Source organism: Monodelphis domestica, chromosome 7, assembly GCF_027887165.1.
Source record: "Monodelphis domestica isolate mMonDom1 chromosome 7, mMonDom1.pri, whole genome shotgun sequence".
In the NCBI taxonomy this organism is placed as follows: domain Eukaryota; kingdom Metazoa; phylum Chordata; class Mammalia; order Didelphimorphia; family Didelphidae; genus Monodelphis; species Monodelphis domestica.
In genome coordinates this window covers 36,852,294-36,870,117 of record NC_077233.1, presented here as the reverse complement: position 1 = coordinate 36,870,117, position 17,824 = coordinate 36,852,294, and the positions used below count along the sequence as shown (strand labels likewise).

General features: G+C 32.1%; 1 protein-coding gene across 2 annotated transcripts in view; it reads right to left on the bottom strand.

Annotated features, from left to right (window-relative positions):
• The window catches only part of PPP4R2 (protein phosphatase 4 regulatory subunit 2), a 60,550-nt gene that overhangs the window by 5,436 nt on the left and 37,290 nt on the right, over window positions 1-17,824 (bottom strand). For both annotated transcript variants that reach the window (XM_001364327.4, XM_016424448.2), the window contains 4 exons: window positions 11,726-11,896; window positions 2,824-2,917; window positions 1,821-1,858; window positions 36-110 (listed from right to left, as the gene is read on the bottom strand). In XM_001364327.4, coding sequence (XP_001364364.1) covers window positions 36-110; window positions 1,821-1,858; window positions 2,824-2,917; window positions 11,726-11,896 — 378 coding nt within the window. The remainder of the gene's footprint in view (window positions 1-35; window positions 111-1,820; window positions 1,859-2,823; window positions 2,918-11,725; window positions 11,897-17,824) is intronic.

Genomic DNA, 17,824 nt, shown 5'->3' with positions numbered 1-17,824 from the left:
GCTGTGTCTTCTGTTACTAAAACCAACTGACTTACCTCTCAGTATAATTTGGTGAATTTCCAGGAAACATAACACCATTCATCCGATTTAAGCTGTTAGAACTGTTTTTCCTATGAAAAATAAAAACATTCTACTATATAACAGAATGCTAATATTCTTTAATTTTGATAATGAAAAATATGCCTTCTAAAAGTGGTAGAGGATTTTTGTGACAGTCAACATTTTGATTCAATTTACCTAGAAATAAGGTGTCCATGATTGTTCCAAATGTAATGACATGACCTTTATAAAGACAAATGGTCAAATCTAAAGGAAAGCTTTAACTAAGAGAAATAATTTGGGGACTATAGGAATTAAAAGGAAAATTTATATACTTCCTAGGATAAATCCTACCCTGATTTACTAATCTTAAAATTGAATATTATTTTCCTATCTTTCTCAAATTTTCTTTTTTGTTTTCCCTTTCGTATATTGCAAAGTTGCAGATGCAAAATTCTAATCTTAAAATGTCAAATGAGTAAAATGTAGTTACAAGAAAACTGAAATGCCTTAAACTCTCCAATCTTGGGATTTAGTTCTGTAGTATTTAGATTTTGAAGTTAAATTAACAACCTCATTATATTATATCATTATATTACAGGCTTCTTACCCTTAACACTGGATAAAAAATGTATTGTCTTTCTTAGTCGGTTTTTTTTTCATCTTTTTCTGCCAATAAGTACAGTAGATTACATAAGTACTTCACTTTAAAACTATTATGAAACAACTTTGTAAAGCAAATTAAATCTAATCAATTCCTTCAATTATTAAGAATCCATTTTGACCCTAAGACTGGCTATTTCCTACCAAATGTTAAAGTCTAGTAATACTTCAGCCAGAAAGCAGAAAGAGAAGATATAAAGTGCTCATTTTCTAAACTCAAATAACTGTAAATCCCCTATGGATTTGCTCTTAATCCTAAAATTTGTTCTCTAAATATTTAGATTACTGGTTTAGTTTTAAATATTTTCTTAACTATAATTTAATATCTTGAGATTTCTTAGGTATCCTCGCATTTTATTTTATACATTTAAAAACAAGGGATCCATGACACTAAAAAATGATAAGGGAATTCTGGGATGATAGTACCTAGGGTTAAAGCGGGCTATTTCACCTGTAAGTTTCACAAGCAATATTTACTTCATTTACCAAACCATAAAGAAATCAACCATAGAGGCTCCATCCTTGAACACAGGCAAAGAAAACATTATTTTGCCTGCACTGAGCATGTTTGCCAAACAGGAAAGCTCCTAACCTGTGAGGCACTGGCAAACAACCAACATGCAAGTAGTACAAGTGAAATATTGATCCTTCCTCTCAGAATTAGTGGTTCAGAAACCAGGAAATCCTCCCTACACTAAACAAATCCTAAACCCTATATCCTTCAATTCCTAATTTAGAATCTTTGTAGAGCAGATTTTCAAGGGAACAGGATTCATATGTACTTCTATTACAAATAAGAATTTGCTCAGGAAACATGAAAACTAAAAAAGTTAGAAAATATATATACTAAACCAGATTTTGTTATCATATATAAAGATTCCTACTAAGTCTGAGGATTTTAATATATGTTTAATCCACTGGCACTAAAATACAATTCCAGTATCCTTTCTGATAGGGCACCACAAAAACCACATAAAACCCCTCTTCCCCTACAAAGCAAACTAAGCCCATCCAAGTTAATAAGACTGGGGTGAAAAATCAGGGGAAAGCATCAATTCCAAAATGCTAAAAGAAAAAAAGAGCACTTTTTAAACAACTGCAAGAATTTTTATACTTACTCTGAAGATGGATATACACAGCTAACAACCATCACATTCTGCAACAACAAAAATTGGTAATTTAGTGCTGGAATAAAGCCACATTATCTTGTTTAGTCATTCTTATTGTCACAACCATCCTGAAGTAAGGTCTTTTATTCCTATTTTACTAATGAAGAAAATAAGGTAGTATATAAAGATATTAATCAAAACCCCAAAGTCAGGGCCAAAAAAAAAAAATCAAGCTTTTCCCCAACCATAACATTTAATTACTATAATTTGTTTCTTGGAAGCAAAACCCATCAAATTTTCTTACCCTAAATATTGCCAATTTCTACTAAAGCTCTATTTCAATGTTCCATCATGGTGTGAAGGTGACTCTAGGTTTTCAAAGCCTATGCAGTAGAAGACAATCTCTGGCAGCTCCTACATCAACCTAGAAAGGCATTGATGGAAGGAGGATTCTCAGCAGTGAAATCATGGTTCTTATTATGTACTGAAAGCTTTGGAAGTCTAACACTGGTAAGGAAAATGCTGGCAGTGAAGTCCCATAGTGGGAGGCTAGGAACTGATAGTAAATCTCCCTGGGCAGGGCAGGGCAGGGCAGCAAAAAGTGATAGCACTGCTGAGTAGAATTTTCTTCAGTTTGGGACCTGGTGGACCACAGAAAAGGGGATGATGGCATGGGGAGGGAAGGAGTTGGAGGGAAGAGGGATCATAGCAGAAGGAACTTCATGGAGCCCTATAAACCATGAAATTTTCAAATCCCCTATTAAGAGGTTCTAATAGAATTCCATTTTAATCAGAATTTTAAGATTAATCTTAAATTTATTTGACCATTAGTTCCTGAATAAAGTTAATACAAATAAGGACTGATATAACTACTACTAGATATAACTGATAAAAGGTTAATTTTAACAAGCTCCTAAATGATTTAAAAAAATTAGACTAAATCTCTCTCACAGCCTCTTGGTCAACCCTATTTTTATTGATGTAATCCAATTCAATTAGGGGAAAAAAATACCTTTTCTACGCCTCTGAGAAATTTGTCTGTTCCTGTATAGTTCCTCCTTGGATCTGTTAGCAATTCACAAAGTCGCTGAATAGTAAAAGGAATACTGTAATAAAATACAATTTTATAATTAAGAAACTGTTATTCATGAGCAAGAGAACTGTGAGCATTCAATTATGGACTAAGCTTTCAGTGATAGCATTTCCTAGGACAATTTAACACAGGTATAGCTTTTAGTGAGTAGGACAGCTTTTGAAAATGACACTTGTCCTTGAATTATTTCAAAAAGCAAACTACACACCACCTTTCTTAATTAAAAATGCTATTTAAAATTAGCACCAAAAAAAATATTCTAAATTAAAATTTCAAACCATAAGGTTAAATTTAAGGATTACTTGAAATACAGTAATCCTGTACCTACCTCACAGGGTTGTTGTGAGGATTAGAACACTTAGAACAGTGCCTCAAGCATAGCAGGCACTTAATAAAAGCTTATTCCTTTCCCTACCCCTCTTTTAGATCAAGCATTAAGTTTTAAATTAAAAAAAAATTTAATATCAACAGAAATCATAGTCATTTCAATTCTATTAATTGAAGAGTATTTATTCCAATCCTCTACTTTAATAAGCAAGACCTCTTCCGTTAAATTCTAAAAAAAACCTGTGATTTTTCTGTAGGACAGATTATAAAGGTAAAAAGAGCATTACACGTAATTCTACCCTTATAATTTCAAATTGAATTCTTTCTTTCACACATAAAATTATCAACAATATTATATGAATATTCCTAATGTAACCTAAAACTGACAAGAATTTCCAAATACATCCCAAAAATACTTATAACAGAATTCTACATGTAAAGTTGTATTACAGCAAAGAAGGAATTGTCATTGAAGGACTGCTCACCATGGCAAGGTGTTACTTCAGGCTTCACAGGGACTAGCCCCATAAAGAACAAGCTTTGACAAGTGTTACACCAAACTATAAAAACAGGCTTCCCAACTGTACTGGCTACTCTTGAAAGACCAACCCAGCTAAAAATACGGAGAGGTTCATCATCGGAAAGATGACCAATAAAGGATGAGCTTTTTGGGCAACAGCAATTCATGAAGATCACCTATTAAGAAATAAATTATGGCACTGCAACCAATGGGAGAAATATCTACACCATGGGAAAAAAAGTACTGATCCACAAACTTATTGGAAGTATGATTATATACAAAGAAAGTTTTATTTCATAGAAACAAAACAACTCCCAATATGAGTCCATATTCACAATGAATTTTGGCTAAGATTCTAAGATCTGTAACATGACAATATATTTAATTATATCTTGCCCAGGTACATAGATGAAAATTTTAATAGCTACAAAACCTTGTTTTCTGAAAAGTATCTGCTGCAAAACTATATACCAAAACTTGTGTGTCCCACCTTAGAACTTCTATCTGTACTACAATTTAATAGCACATTCTTTTATAATCATTACAATATAACAAAAAGAATTTAAATTTTAAATGACAACCAATAATTTATCAACATCAAGATACAAATATTTATTCATACAAAGAAAAGGCAGTTTTAAATATAACAAAGTATATTAAACAAATTTTTAAAAACATTCACAATATTTAATCTCTGAAGGAAATCATTGAATAGGTACTCAACATTTAAAAATACATGCATCACTATTATACTAAGAGTACCCTAAACCTAAATAAATACATATTATAACATACATTTTAAACAAGTATGTTAACTTAAAGGAAAAGTTATTCATAAAAAAATGAAAGCATTATTTTAATCACTTATGGTATGCAGATAACATAAATAATGCCATGAAATTCTGTTTTCCAGATTGGCATATTTTCTGAAGTTAATAAAACTAAAAATACAGCTGTAGTTCTAATGATTAGACTTGTATTGAACAACATGTTCACCAACTACCCTTTTAATATTGGTACCCCAAATACATTAGCCTAAATAACAGGTGTGATGAAAAAAATCACTTTTTTTGATGGACAAGCCAAACCTTTATTGCTTTCTGTATATTTCACAGAAACTGAAGTAAAATTTTAAAAAATTTAAATGAACTTAGAAAATATTAACAGAATAGACAGATAATACATTACTACATTTTCTCTCAGTGACATTATAAGGAACAAAAAAAATGGATCATTAAATTATAATTACCACAAACATTTTCTAATAAAATGTTAAAAGGGGAAATTTTTACTAATACTTGTTCCTGAAGTCCTCAGATTTTGTTGGTTTATTTTCCTGTATGACTTTCTTTAGGAATATTTTTGCAAACATTCAACAGCACTTTACCTTGTGCCCAGAAGATGGCAGTATATAATTTTTTTCTCTTTCATCTCTTTTTGGAAAATTTTTTGGAAAGATGCCTCTAACAAACTGACTTTGAGAAAAGGATCAAAGCAGAAGACAACTATGAAATTACGTTACACTCATCTAGTTGGCAATCTTTTATCCAGAAGTTTATTTCTGTAAGTTAATGCACTAGCGAAAATCTTAATATGATCAATTCAAATATACATTTGGTTTAATTATGGAAAAGGCTTGTATACTCCATTAATCTCCATTTAAGATACTTGGCAAAATGCCCTACGCTAACAAAAGCATTAGTTACTTCTCTACAGAGTTAAGAACAGACGTTCACAATGAAATTGTTATAACAATATTTAGGAGGATAAACATTTATTTTTTTTTTATCAAGTAACTATTTGCTTGCAGAGGAAGAGCCTAGGCAATAGGGAGGTACAATGTATTTTGGATAAGAGATTAAGAACCTCCTATGCCCTCAACAACATTAAAATACAAATATGCATCAATTTTATGCAATAATTTATTTTAAGTGGAGGGTGGTTACAGTTACAAAGAAAACTATATAAGAGAAATAAAATTCAGGTTAAATAGCATTTCCTCAAAGTTCAATTTTTGGAAAATGGATACTCAAATCACTTCAGAGAAAAATAAGTACAAAAAGGGATGACTAGCCAAAGGATTACCTAGAAATCATAGGGAAAAGACCCATACTGGGTTTATCCTATCCTTTAAGCAGGAAAGAGGACACAAGCTCATCAACCATTTTAATCAAATAGAAGAAATACTTGAAATTCAAAATACCTATTTTGCAATCAAAGGAAGTTCTTGCTCAAACAACCTTCCACTCTCCCAGGTCTCCCAAAAAACTTTAAAATGTTATTTGGAGATCTAATATGCCCCCAATGAATTCAGTTATTTAGATTTCTAGGAATATTTGTTTCATATATGAAAAAGCACTCCTTAGAACATGAGAAATTTTAAAATAAGTATCAAAGTAGGATTTCTATAAAAACTCAAGTTGGTGCATTCAAAAATTACAGCCAAATTAAAATTAAACTATACATACTATAGTAAATTACTGGATAATAAACCCTACACCAAGCTAAACTCTTATTTGATATAAGATCTCCAATACAGAATATAGGAAAATATATAAGAATAAAGTTAATAAGATACTGGGAATCTAAATTAAGAAAATATAGAATTAGTACAGGGTAAAAAAAAGTGAGAAAATATCACTGACTTTATATGAAGTGAGTCTCCAGCTGATACCTAACAAGATTTCACAATGAGAAAAAAAAAATTCCAATGCATCTATTAATGTTCTTATGCTTTAAAGTTATACTAGAAATAGTTTATTTGAAAGATGTGTCATAGTTAATTTTCAAATACTAGGCATTCTTAATATGTACAAGATGCATTCAGGTTGAAGACTCAAGTGGAAATCTTTTTGATCTAGTTAAAAGTTTTGAACTGATGTGCCACTGGGAAAAAATCTATGACAATGTGTAAACAACTGTCTTATAGATACATTTAGACACAGAAATCTCTTTAGAAGGTCAATATTTAACTTTTGTACTCAACCAAATTTAAAATATTAAGGACACCAAGTATTCTCATGTCAGCTATTTAGTTCTCATTATCTTTACAAAAGGTAAAAAAGAAAAGGTGTTTTTGAGGAACCCTGAATAGGAAGGTGTCAAATACCTGAATTCAGGACCTCCATCTGACACACAGTAAATGACTGAGAAAATCACTTGACTGTTCACTGCCCCCAAGCATTCATTAGCCTCAAAGTTACAGAAGACTTGCTAATGCACTGGAAGTTCTCTAAATAATAAAAACACATTGCAAGGCAAAAACCCCTAAAACAGAATAAAGTCAGTTATGTACAGAAATTTGTCCCTTTTTTCTATGAGGGGCTCGATATAGCCCTTCTTCAGGGCCATTAGCTATGATTAAAGATAAACAAAGCAAAGCAACCCTGATCCAAGTGGAAGTTCATTCTACTACTTTTAGTCATTAACGCAAAGTTCTTAAAACTAGTTATCTCCCCATGCTTTTTTACAAGTTCCAGGTTTTGAGGTGCTACTAAAGTCAGAGGCCATTTAAACATGCCCCCTCATCCCTTTCTAAGTTCTTTCAAAAGTTGATTTGTTTCTGGTTGACCCTGAAGAAATTCTTTTGTGACTATCACTACAAATGCAAGTTTCTATTGTGCCCCCAAAATATTTAAATTAAAATTAGCCCTATAATTGACTTGGAAAGGCATAACACAATGGGACGTCTTGGAAAGCTCCTCTAATAATATCAATGAATCCCAAAACCACTGACTATGATATTTCAAAAAGCAAAAATAAAAACCTCTATGACATCTGTCAAAGCTTTTTAAGTCAAGGCACTCTTAGAGCCTCTATGAAGCCTAATTTCTTCTTAATTTGCTCTATAAAGAATAACTAAATTAGCTTACTGCTCGTTCCTCTTGTCTTTCCATTTCAAGAATCCTAGAAGTAGAGCAAAACAACCTGTCACAATAAACCACACTAACCAATTAATTAACTTTTCCTAGAGGACTTTATAAAAATCAAATAAAGCCAATTCTCATTTATCTATGCTGAAGGAAAAAAGCATCATATAAATAAATGGAATGTAAAGCAAACATTTCAGTACTACTTACAACTACACTGTAAAAGCAATTAAAGAGAAAAATAAACTGATTTCAGTTTCTAGTCTTCTATCTTCACCTACTGTCCACAAGCAAGTTATAATTGTCAAATAATTAAGCAGCTTAAGAGAAAACAAACATATGGCCAGTAAAAAGCAGTAAGGGTTTGGGAGGGAAAGAAAAGGTTGCCTGAATAGGCTAGAGTTAACTTTAGAAATGGGGATAAAGATAGATTATTTTCCACTTAGTCAAATTTTCTTATTTTATAAGAAATTTTTACTTCTAATCTCATTTAAAAAAAAACTAGATGGACATTTTCTTTAATAGAAAAGAAGCAAATGGATTTGTGCATGCTCCAAAATAATTATAATCCCTATTCATTATGGCCATTACAAACTTTATATATTTCTTTCATATTTTATTCAATAAATATTTACCGAGTACCTATAACATACAAAATATTTAGCAAGGTGCTACAAATTTACATGTTTTATGACCAAAAACAAATGCCAGATCAACCAGTTACTTAGATACAATCAGGGTTCCTGAATCCCAGTATATATGAAAAGTTTGGGAAGAAATGTAAAAACGTAAGAAAAAAGATTAATAATACAGCAGTTATTTTGAAAACAAATTAAGAATAACTGACTTAAGAGTTGGAAAGGACCTTGGACATTATCTAGCCCAACCCCAACATTTAATGGATGAAAAGTCTGAAGCCCAGAGAGAATAAATAAGTGACCCAAGGTCACCTGGGTGCAAAGCCGAAATTCAAATTCAAGGTCTCTCACTCCAAATCCAGCATTCTTTCCACCAAACCAAGCATTCTACTTCTTGAGATATGTAATAGATTTACAGTTTTAAAACAGTAACTACAGAAGAACAAGAAAACAAGTGGTTCTTAAGGGATGAACAGATTACATAAATATTATTGTTCCCCATAAAGATATAGATGCTACATTATGATTGACATGCAAACAACTTAATTCTAATAGCCAAAAAGAAGCTTTCTCAATAAGAAAATCAGAGTTAAAGACTGATTTTCATACTTTCAATATAAGAAATATTTTTTAACCATCATCAACATGGTTTGAGAGTTGTAGCCATTCAGAAATCACCTCTCTTTGTATTAACTAACCCAACGAAGATGAAGAATTAATAGCATATCATAAATAAAGTACAAGTCTAGGGACAACTAGCAGATGATTTTTAAAAACATCTTTTTTATATATCAAGAGCTCTTAACCTAGAATCCATATTCAGATTCATAGGTTCTATGAAAATGGATTATTGGTAATCTATGTATTTTATTTTATGCATTTAAAGATATTCAGAGAAGGGACTTTTATAGACTTCATCAGAAAGTACACTTGCTATTTTTTCCTTCTGTACTTGATGGTCTTAGAAGAGGACAGGAAAAAAAGAAACAGAGGAAAGAGGGGGTGTGTGGAAAGGAAAGGGAGAAGTGTTTACTGTGGGCAGAGCCTCTGAAAAATATATCATCAAATTTTTAAAAACTATTATCATTGTTGCCTTAGTTTCTTTTAATTTATAGTTCTAGAGCTTCTGCCTGAAGTGAGGTAACACAATGAAAAGTCTCAAGCGAAAGAATTCATTTTCAGAACTGACAAATCTTTTACCCTAATCATTTTATTTGCTTTAGAACTTTACTTCCTTCACAAAGAGCACCATTAGTTCTTGTAGTATAGATAACAATGTCATTTCCTCATCAAAATTCTAAAACAAAAGAAAAGCAGAACTTTTTAGGCAAAAAAACTTTTTGTTCTGCAATACAAACTCACTCATGTTAAAACAAATTTTAAGTCAACATTCTCAATTCCAAAGGGAAAATAATTTTTAAAAAATATAGATATCAATGCTAAAAAAATTAATGGACAAACCAGAGAACTGGATATTTGTGCTTAAAGCGGTTTATAATAGATCAAAATGCTTCTTACCTAAAACCTCTAAATACTAAGAAAAATAAGCATAGAATGGATCATTTTGAAGAGTACTACAAAAACAAGACTCACAAAAAATAAATGAGGTGACTCAACCAAAGGAATAAATTTGATTAAAATAATGTATTAGACAAAAACTTGAAATCTTCACGTTCTCAAAAAAATCTTACCATATCAAAGATTTTGATTCTACCTAGCCAAACAAAAACAGGGGGAAAATGCTATATGGTTCATAACTCTAGTCAAAGAAAAAAATACCATATAAAGTTTGAAATATTTTAGAACCTATTTGTCATTATTTTAAATTTAATTATAAAAGACAATTTGAGAAATGCAAATGATAAGCTTTTCTTCCATTATATCCCAGAATTTAAATCCATCAATTATTTCACAGATTAATCTTGTATAGGTCAATCCAGCGTGTGTGACTTACAGACCTGACCACCTTGAAATGTTCAAAAAACTGATTAATATATAATCATATAACTTCATAGTATAACAAAAAACTGCAAAATGAATTTTAAAGCATTTCATTTTATCTCTTTAAAAACAATGTGATATAGTTTGATGAACTTAAAAGTTAAACTACTATGAAACACAAATGTTCACCTTTTTATATAGGCAGCTATTATAGAAGTTCATCTTCTAATTGGTAGTTTTAATTGGTTTCTACCTTTGAAGGTGACATTAAAACACTTTATAAAGTAGTTTTCTAGTGTAACAATTCCAGTTTAAATTTCAACTAGGTACCCTTACTTCTAAAAGGGTTTGTGCAAAATAAAGCTTTCTTAATAATGAATTCACATTATAATTTTAATTCTTTCTAGCAGACTTTGTAGAGGGTCAGAGCTTTGTATCTCTTCCCATATCACCCACCTCTGCCACCACCCAAAAGTAATCTGGAGATGATTTTGAACCAAAAAACAAAAACATGATTAACAGTAAGACACAAAACAAACAAACAAAAAAAATGTTTTAACAAATAACAGAGAGTTCTGTGAAAATCAGTGTTGTAGTCAGTCTCAACATTTTGTTTATTACCTAAAAACATTTATGCTTCATTAATTGTTCTCACAGATTAAATCCCTTTCAAAAACTACCCAAGACTTTAAATAAAATAGTTCTACAATTCATTATAAATGTATTTTAAGAACATAAAGAAACTATTTGTTAGTGGTGAACCAAAATCTGTACAATTCAATCCCTAAGTAGTTTTACTATTTTACAAAGTCTTTAAATTCCTAATTATTGTAGGAAAGTATTTAAAATTTAAATACCAAATAAGAGAGAGACATCCATGTTTTAAAAAACAGCTTTATTTTAACAAAATACGTTTTCAGTAAAACTTCTCACAAAGCAGCAAATAGTATATGTAATGTGCTTTTAGAAATCTGATTTAAATCTCTCTGGTCAATTTTTAAACAATAAAATTTATAATATTAAGTCTGCTGTAAGAAACTTTTGCAATTTACAAATATGTGACTTATTGGTAAGCTATAAATTCTATACAAACTATAAAAACATTAAAGAGTTACAGTCCCATTTTAAAAAATCTTTTAAATTAAACATAAATACTCGTTTCTATTTATGCTGTTGTTTTCATGAATACATTTTGTAAAATCTAACTTCATAAAAAAGGTCATGAGGTATTTCAAGTAGAAAAATGAGCTAAATGAAAATACTTTAAAATTAAACCATACATTAGTCAAAAATTATTTCATAAAGTAAGACCCAAAAGATGTCATTAACATTTGTTTTTAAATAAAATCCACACATTTTGATTTTCATTTCAGGTCAACTCAAGGGAAGTTATTCTAGGAAGCAAAATCTAGTATCTAAATGGGTGGTTTATTCTTAAAAAGATAACTAGACATAGCAAAACATAATGAAACAGTAACATTTTATTATGAATTCAATGTTTAAGAGAGTATTTTAAAAATGCATACCCATTGAATCCAGTGACAATTTTCAGAATTCTTTCCTTCATTTCATCAAAGGGAATATATTCAACATTAGGGTTAGGAGGACCTCTTGGTTCAGGAGCCGACGTTCTGAAATCATCCATTACTTTCTCCAATTTGAAAATAAAATAGCCTTTAAATTGGGACCACTGAATCCTGCAAGTTAAAAAAAAAAGAGTCCAATTAAAATATTATCTTTATAATTATTTACAGCGGATAAATATAAAAATTGTATGTTGCCATTGATTCAACACAAATGATGACAAAATAACAAGGAGGCAATGATAAAGATGTCCTCAAAGACATGTAAAATGTAGCATTCCAGTCAAATCAATTTGATTAGGTTGGACTGCAGCCTGATATTCTGAAACTCAAATACCTGATCTCAGTGGTTCAAATTGCTTTAAGTCAGATTCATAATGACCCAAATAATTTTCAATCAATTTAACCTCACCGATTTGTTCAGCAGTACTGAGCAGCAACAAAAATCAACTAATTTAAAATTTAATGTGTTATGAAGAATCAAGGTAAATTATATGACCCATAAATTAACCTATAGGAGCTAGTTCATCACTAAAACAAGCATATTTTGTTTAATCCAACAAATATTTCTGAAAATGAATATAGAAAACAAAATTCTGGTAAACTGTACGAACTATGGTGTCAATTACTTGCTATGTTTGCCACCCATGGTCTTACCTCAATCTTCTTTATAAGAAAAAAAATAAATTATGTAATATGAAACCTGGAAATGCATCAAATGCCAACCTACGCTCAAGTCACCTAATCTCCATTCAACAACCTGGCCTTGTCTTATTCCTCTTAATTTCTTCCCCACCCTTAGCCCCACCATCCCTTCCCCAACAATCCCTGGCCTTGGGAAAAGAAGACTGACAGTCTTCTAACTCCATGAAAGGAGACATCAGAGAACTCTCATGTGGTCCCTTCCTTGAACCAATGATAAATTGCTTAATAAAATAAGATGTGCATATAAGAGATGCTTAAAAATTTTTTACTAACCATGTGGAGGAGATGAATGGAAGGAAGAAAGCTTGAGATTAAATCTATATTGAGAATGCTTTGATATCAACAAAATCTTTCAGTCACTTTCCAATCCATTATTCTACCCTTTTCCCATAGGTATGACCATTGGACATGGTTTCAAAATCTCATTCTGCCTTTCTATGAACTTGAGCAAAAATCACTTGACTTCCCTGTGCCTCAGTTTTATCACCTGTAAAAAGAGAGGGATTGGACGGGATAGCCTTTAAAGACTTTTCCAACTCTAAATGTATGCCCTAAAAGCCCTTTCAATTTGAAATACTTGTGATGCTACTTAAGAGGCAATGCTAAAAGAAAAAATTCTGAAACCTACATTTCAATTAATTCTGATACTCTCATAGTATATAAATACCAGTAAGTCATTTTATAGTAAATGAGGATGAAAATCACCAGCTGCTCCAAAATCATTTCCTTCTTTCCTTATCCTATTTCGAAGCTAGGGGAAGAGGAGGTAGGATGGTAATACGGGGAGGAAGTGGAAAGCATGCTGGATTTAGAGTCCTTCTACTTTACTGTATGTGAGTTCTTTGGTACATCACCTGAACAAACCTCTCTGGGCCATAATTATACCATGTTTTAAAAAGGGGGTTAGACTAGATTATCTCTAAAATCCCCTCACAACTCTTAAAGTCAGTGACACTATGAATTTCTGCAAGCAAGTATTCAATATTATGTTACAATTTCTTTAGTTGGATACAGATTCTCAATTTTAAGCAAACTTAAATTTACCAGGCTCTAAAAAGACTTTTAAAATAGAAATCTTGTCATAAATCCCTTGTAAATGGCAGAAATCTTTTACAATATGGATAGCTTGATCTCTTCTATAAATTGGGATTTTTATGTACAGTTTTTTCATAATGGAAGTATTAATCTTCACATTAAGTATGGTGCCCTTTTTCTAAAAAGCACACAAATGGAATGTTTAAAGAATTCTAAATATCTAACTCAGATCTTTTATATGAAGATCTTCCTTAAAGAAACTTGGCATTCTTGCCATTTTTAAGTAATCCACTATAAATAGGGCATTAAACTAAAGCTTTTATGAAATAAATTCAATAAAAGAACATGACTTTATACTACTACTACAAAGGTACCATAATAGTACCATCCCCTCTGTTCTTCTCCACTCTCATCCCCAACAACAAAATATAAATTAACTGGAAAAGATCTGTGTATGGAGTTCCAGCTCCTATCATGTGGAATTCCTATATCTCCATTTCCTCATCCTACCTGGGTGTTCCCCACACATTCCATTGGAGTTTTTGGTGATCCCAGAGCTAGAATGTTATCTCTCCTCACTTCTGCCTCTTAGAGCTGCTAGCACTTCTCCCTTCCGGATTCCTCCAGGTTAGATGCCTCTCTTAGGAAATTTAACAAATCATTCTGCATTTATTTTATGTTTATTTGTGAATATGTTGTATCTCCATAGTAAAAGGTAAGCTCTTTAAGGGAAGGATCTTCCTCGTGTTTCTTTTTGTATCCTCAACACTTAGCAGAGCCAGAAAAAAAGCTCTTAAAAAAATACTTATTGATTTATCTACCATGAGAGGACATTTGTACCACAACCTACCCAAAGAGCTGTTGTCAGAATGACAAATGAAATATTGCCTGCAAACTTACTTAATAATCATAAATCACTATATAAATGTCAGCAATGATAATTCTGATCCAGGATCTCCTTTACACCACTAATCTGAGGATCTATAGATAAATAATGGGTGGTAGTTTTCCCCCCTCAGGAGCTTCCCTTTTTAGTGTGTTTGGTTCCTTAACCCTAGTAGCACACTGCATCTAAGTATACTCTGGCTTTAGACAAACAGAAGGCAGAATGCTCTGGTGGCAATCTGCCTAACCACCTTTCCTCTTATTAAGGAAAATTTTCTGCTAAAGCTTCATTTTCCTTGGAAAGTCAGCTAAGTCAGTTACTCATCTTTACCTATCCCAAAGAAAAGATAGGATTTGTTGTCTTGTGATGTCCAGGACAATAGAGAATTACTCTATCTACTTTCCCTGAGGGAAAAAAGATACTATTTATTTTCTAAAAGGTTGTGTAACCTGGACTTAATGGCAACTGAATGACCTTTGTACTAACATTTACCCCCCCCCCCACTCCATACTCCTGACATTTTGATATACTTTTATTGCTTAACAAGGCTCTATGTCTGTGTGCAGCAATTATCTTTCCACTTTGCAGATACTTGTCAATGTTCCCTCTATTTCCTCACTTACTTGAGCTTCACACCTGGATCAAGGAAGCAAAGAAAGTCACTGGGCTTTTCAGTGGAGTACCATCTCCTTAAATCCCTAAACCTACTACTACTCTCTACTCTTGAACATGGATAGTAAAAAGCAGGAAGAATAAACCAAAATCAAGTAAAGGTGAAGTAGTAATGTTCACATCCATAATATTTAAAATCAGGAGAAATAGAGGCAAACATGGGTGACCTGGTTATTTGTACAGGATAAGAAATATTACTGTCTAAATTTAAACAAGGTTTTCTATAAGCAGAGAAAAGGAAAAGTGTCCAGAATAGCAAATGTCAGGAAGAATTAAATTCAATAACTATTAATCACCTAGTATATGTAAGAAAGCATGATTGAGTGTTGGGGATACAAAAATCTTCAAGATACTTATATTCTATAAGGGTGATGGAGACAACATGTGCATGGATAAGAAAGATACGCTAATTTAAGGGAGAATAACAGATTTACAGGTTTCAGGGAAGTGAAGACCCTGGAATTAAAATGTTAAGGAGGATTTAAAACTCTAAAAGGCTGAGGGAGGGTCCATCCGAGTCTTCCTGAGTGGAACTGGGAAATGGAGTGCTAAATACATGTCCGCAGCAATGTAATGTGTGTGATAGGAAATACTAAGTCTAGAAAGGCTGGGGGAGAAGATTCAACACAGGGGTTTGAAATATGCTGAAATGCTTGTGCAATTTCAATAAATCCACAAGTGTTATAGAAGATGAAGGTAAATATTAAATTAGGCTGCACTGAGAAGCTAATCTTCAGAAATTAGGAAATATTTAGTCCTACTCTACTGTGCCCTGGTCAGATAACCTCTAGAATCCTGTGTTTTGTTCTAGACACTACAATTTACAAAGGAAAATGAAAAACCACAGAATGTCCAAGGTGGTCAACATCTAAGGTGGTCAAAAGACCTTAAGTCAGTTTCAACTGAAGACTGGTTTAAAAGCTGGGAAGAAATCTTAGAAGAATCTAAGTCAATATCTTCAAGAATCTGAAAAGCTATTTATATAGAAAGGGAATTGATTATGCTTAATTCTATTAGTTTTCCCCAAACAAAACCAGGATAGTAATGGGTAGAAATTGCAAAGAAGCCAATTTTAGGCATGAAGTAAGGAAAAACTTCCTCAGAATTGGAGGGGTCCAAAAGCAGAATGTGATGCAATGGAAGGTACTAGGGTTCTCTCTCACTGGAAGTCTTGAAGCAGAAGCTAATTAACCACTTAAAGGGCAGGGATTCTTTCTGGGTATGGATTGGATTAATAGCTGCTAGTACCCCCTTTCCAAAACCCAAAAAGGTCAATGATTGTGAATCTTTCTTTTATCTCAAAGATAATAATAATCCACTAGATTTTAAGATTTTTGAGGTCAAAGAAGGTGGAGAAAAGCATTATTTGCTTCTTTTTCATAACCCCCGTGCTGAGCAGTCTTTAACATATAAAAAGTCCTTAAATAATATTTAATCATTAAATTGATTGATAATAGGGATCTACTGGAGGTTTTGATATGATCTACCAGGCCATGGGTTGGTTATTTTGGCAACTGTTGAGAATGGACTAGATAAAATTGGAAGAAACTGATAAAAATATTAAAACATAAATTTTTAAAAAGCTATTTTCTGCCATGCAAAACATAGGGCAGAGTAAATGTTAACACAACAATATTTGTAAAAAGAATCATGTGAGGGAGCAGCTAGAGGGCTCCATAGATTGAGTCAGGTCTAGAGACAGGAAGTCCTGAGTTCAAATGACCTAAGACAATTCCTATAGCTGTGGGACACCTGGGCAAGTCACTTAACTCCCATTGCCTAGCCCTCACCACTTTTCTGTATTGAAACCAATATACAATATTGATTCTAAGATAGAAAGCAGGGGTTTTGTTTTATTTTTTAAAACCTCTTGTGTTAATTTTAACTAGAAACTATTCAAATTCAACTCTTTAAAAGATAAATAATTTATTGTGCTTTTTGTAGCTAAGGGTGCAAGCCAAGTACAGGGCACAGTTTATAATTTATGTTCTTAGAGAATCACCTGACCCTTGCCCTTCTGTTCTAAAACAGAAAGGTTTAAAAAAAAAAAGATTATGATTTATAAGTAACGTATTTTCATACTCAGAAACTCTAATCCAAAAGTAATGCTCTGCTGCTACTCTTTGCTTTGGCCAAAACTAGTAACATTTTGAAAAGTTGCTTTATGAAAGGGGAAAAAATGTAATTAAATATTTTCAAAATTAGAATACTTCTGCCTTCCACCCTTGCCTCAACAATTGGGATTCATTAAAGTAATATCAATAGCTAGAATTAATATGGAAGACTTTACCCTATCTACTTCTAATTCTACTCTGTGGCTGGTTTGAATAAATATGGTAACGAATGGAAGAATTTTGCAAAACATTAAAGCATTATATAAATTTGCTAGCTATTGTTGCTATTATTTAGACCCTCTGCTTATTTATCTAAAAACATCTACTTCAAGAATCCTCAGATTTCCCATGATACTTTCATCCCTCTTGATTTTTTTTTCTCACAACCTGGTTAAAAGGTACTACTTGCTTGGGAGAGATTTCATTCCCACTGTCTGGGACAAGAAACAGAGACAAAAGTTCTTTTCCAGTATGATGATGAGGGAATAGAGGTAAGAAGGGAATGAAAGAGACTTATAAGGAGAGCATATGATTTTGTGTAGTGAAGACCTGGCATTTTACTTTGGTGTTAAGAACAAAATCATAACTTCTCAGGGTTTCAGTTCCTTCATTTGTAAATCAAAGAGATTG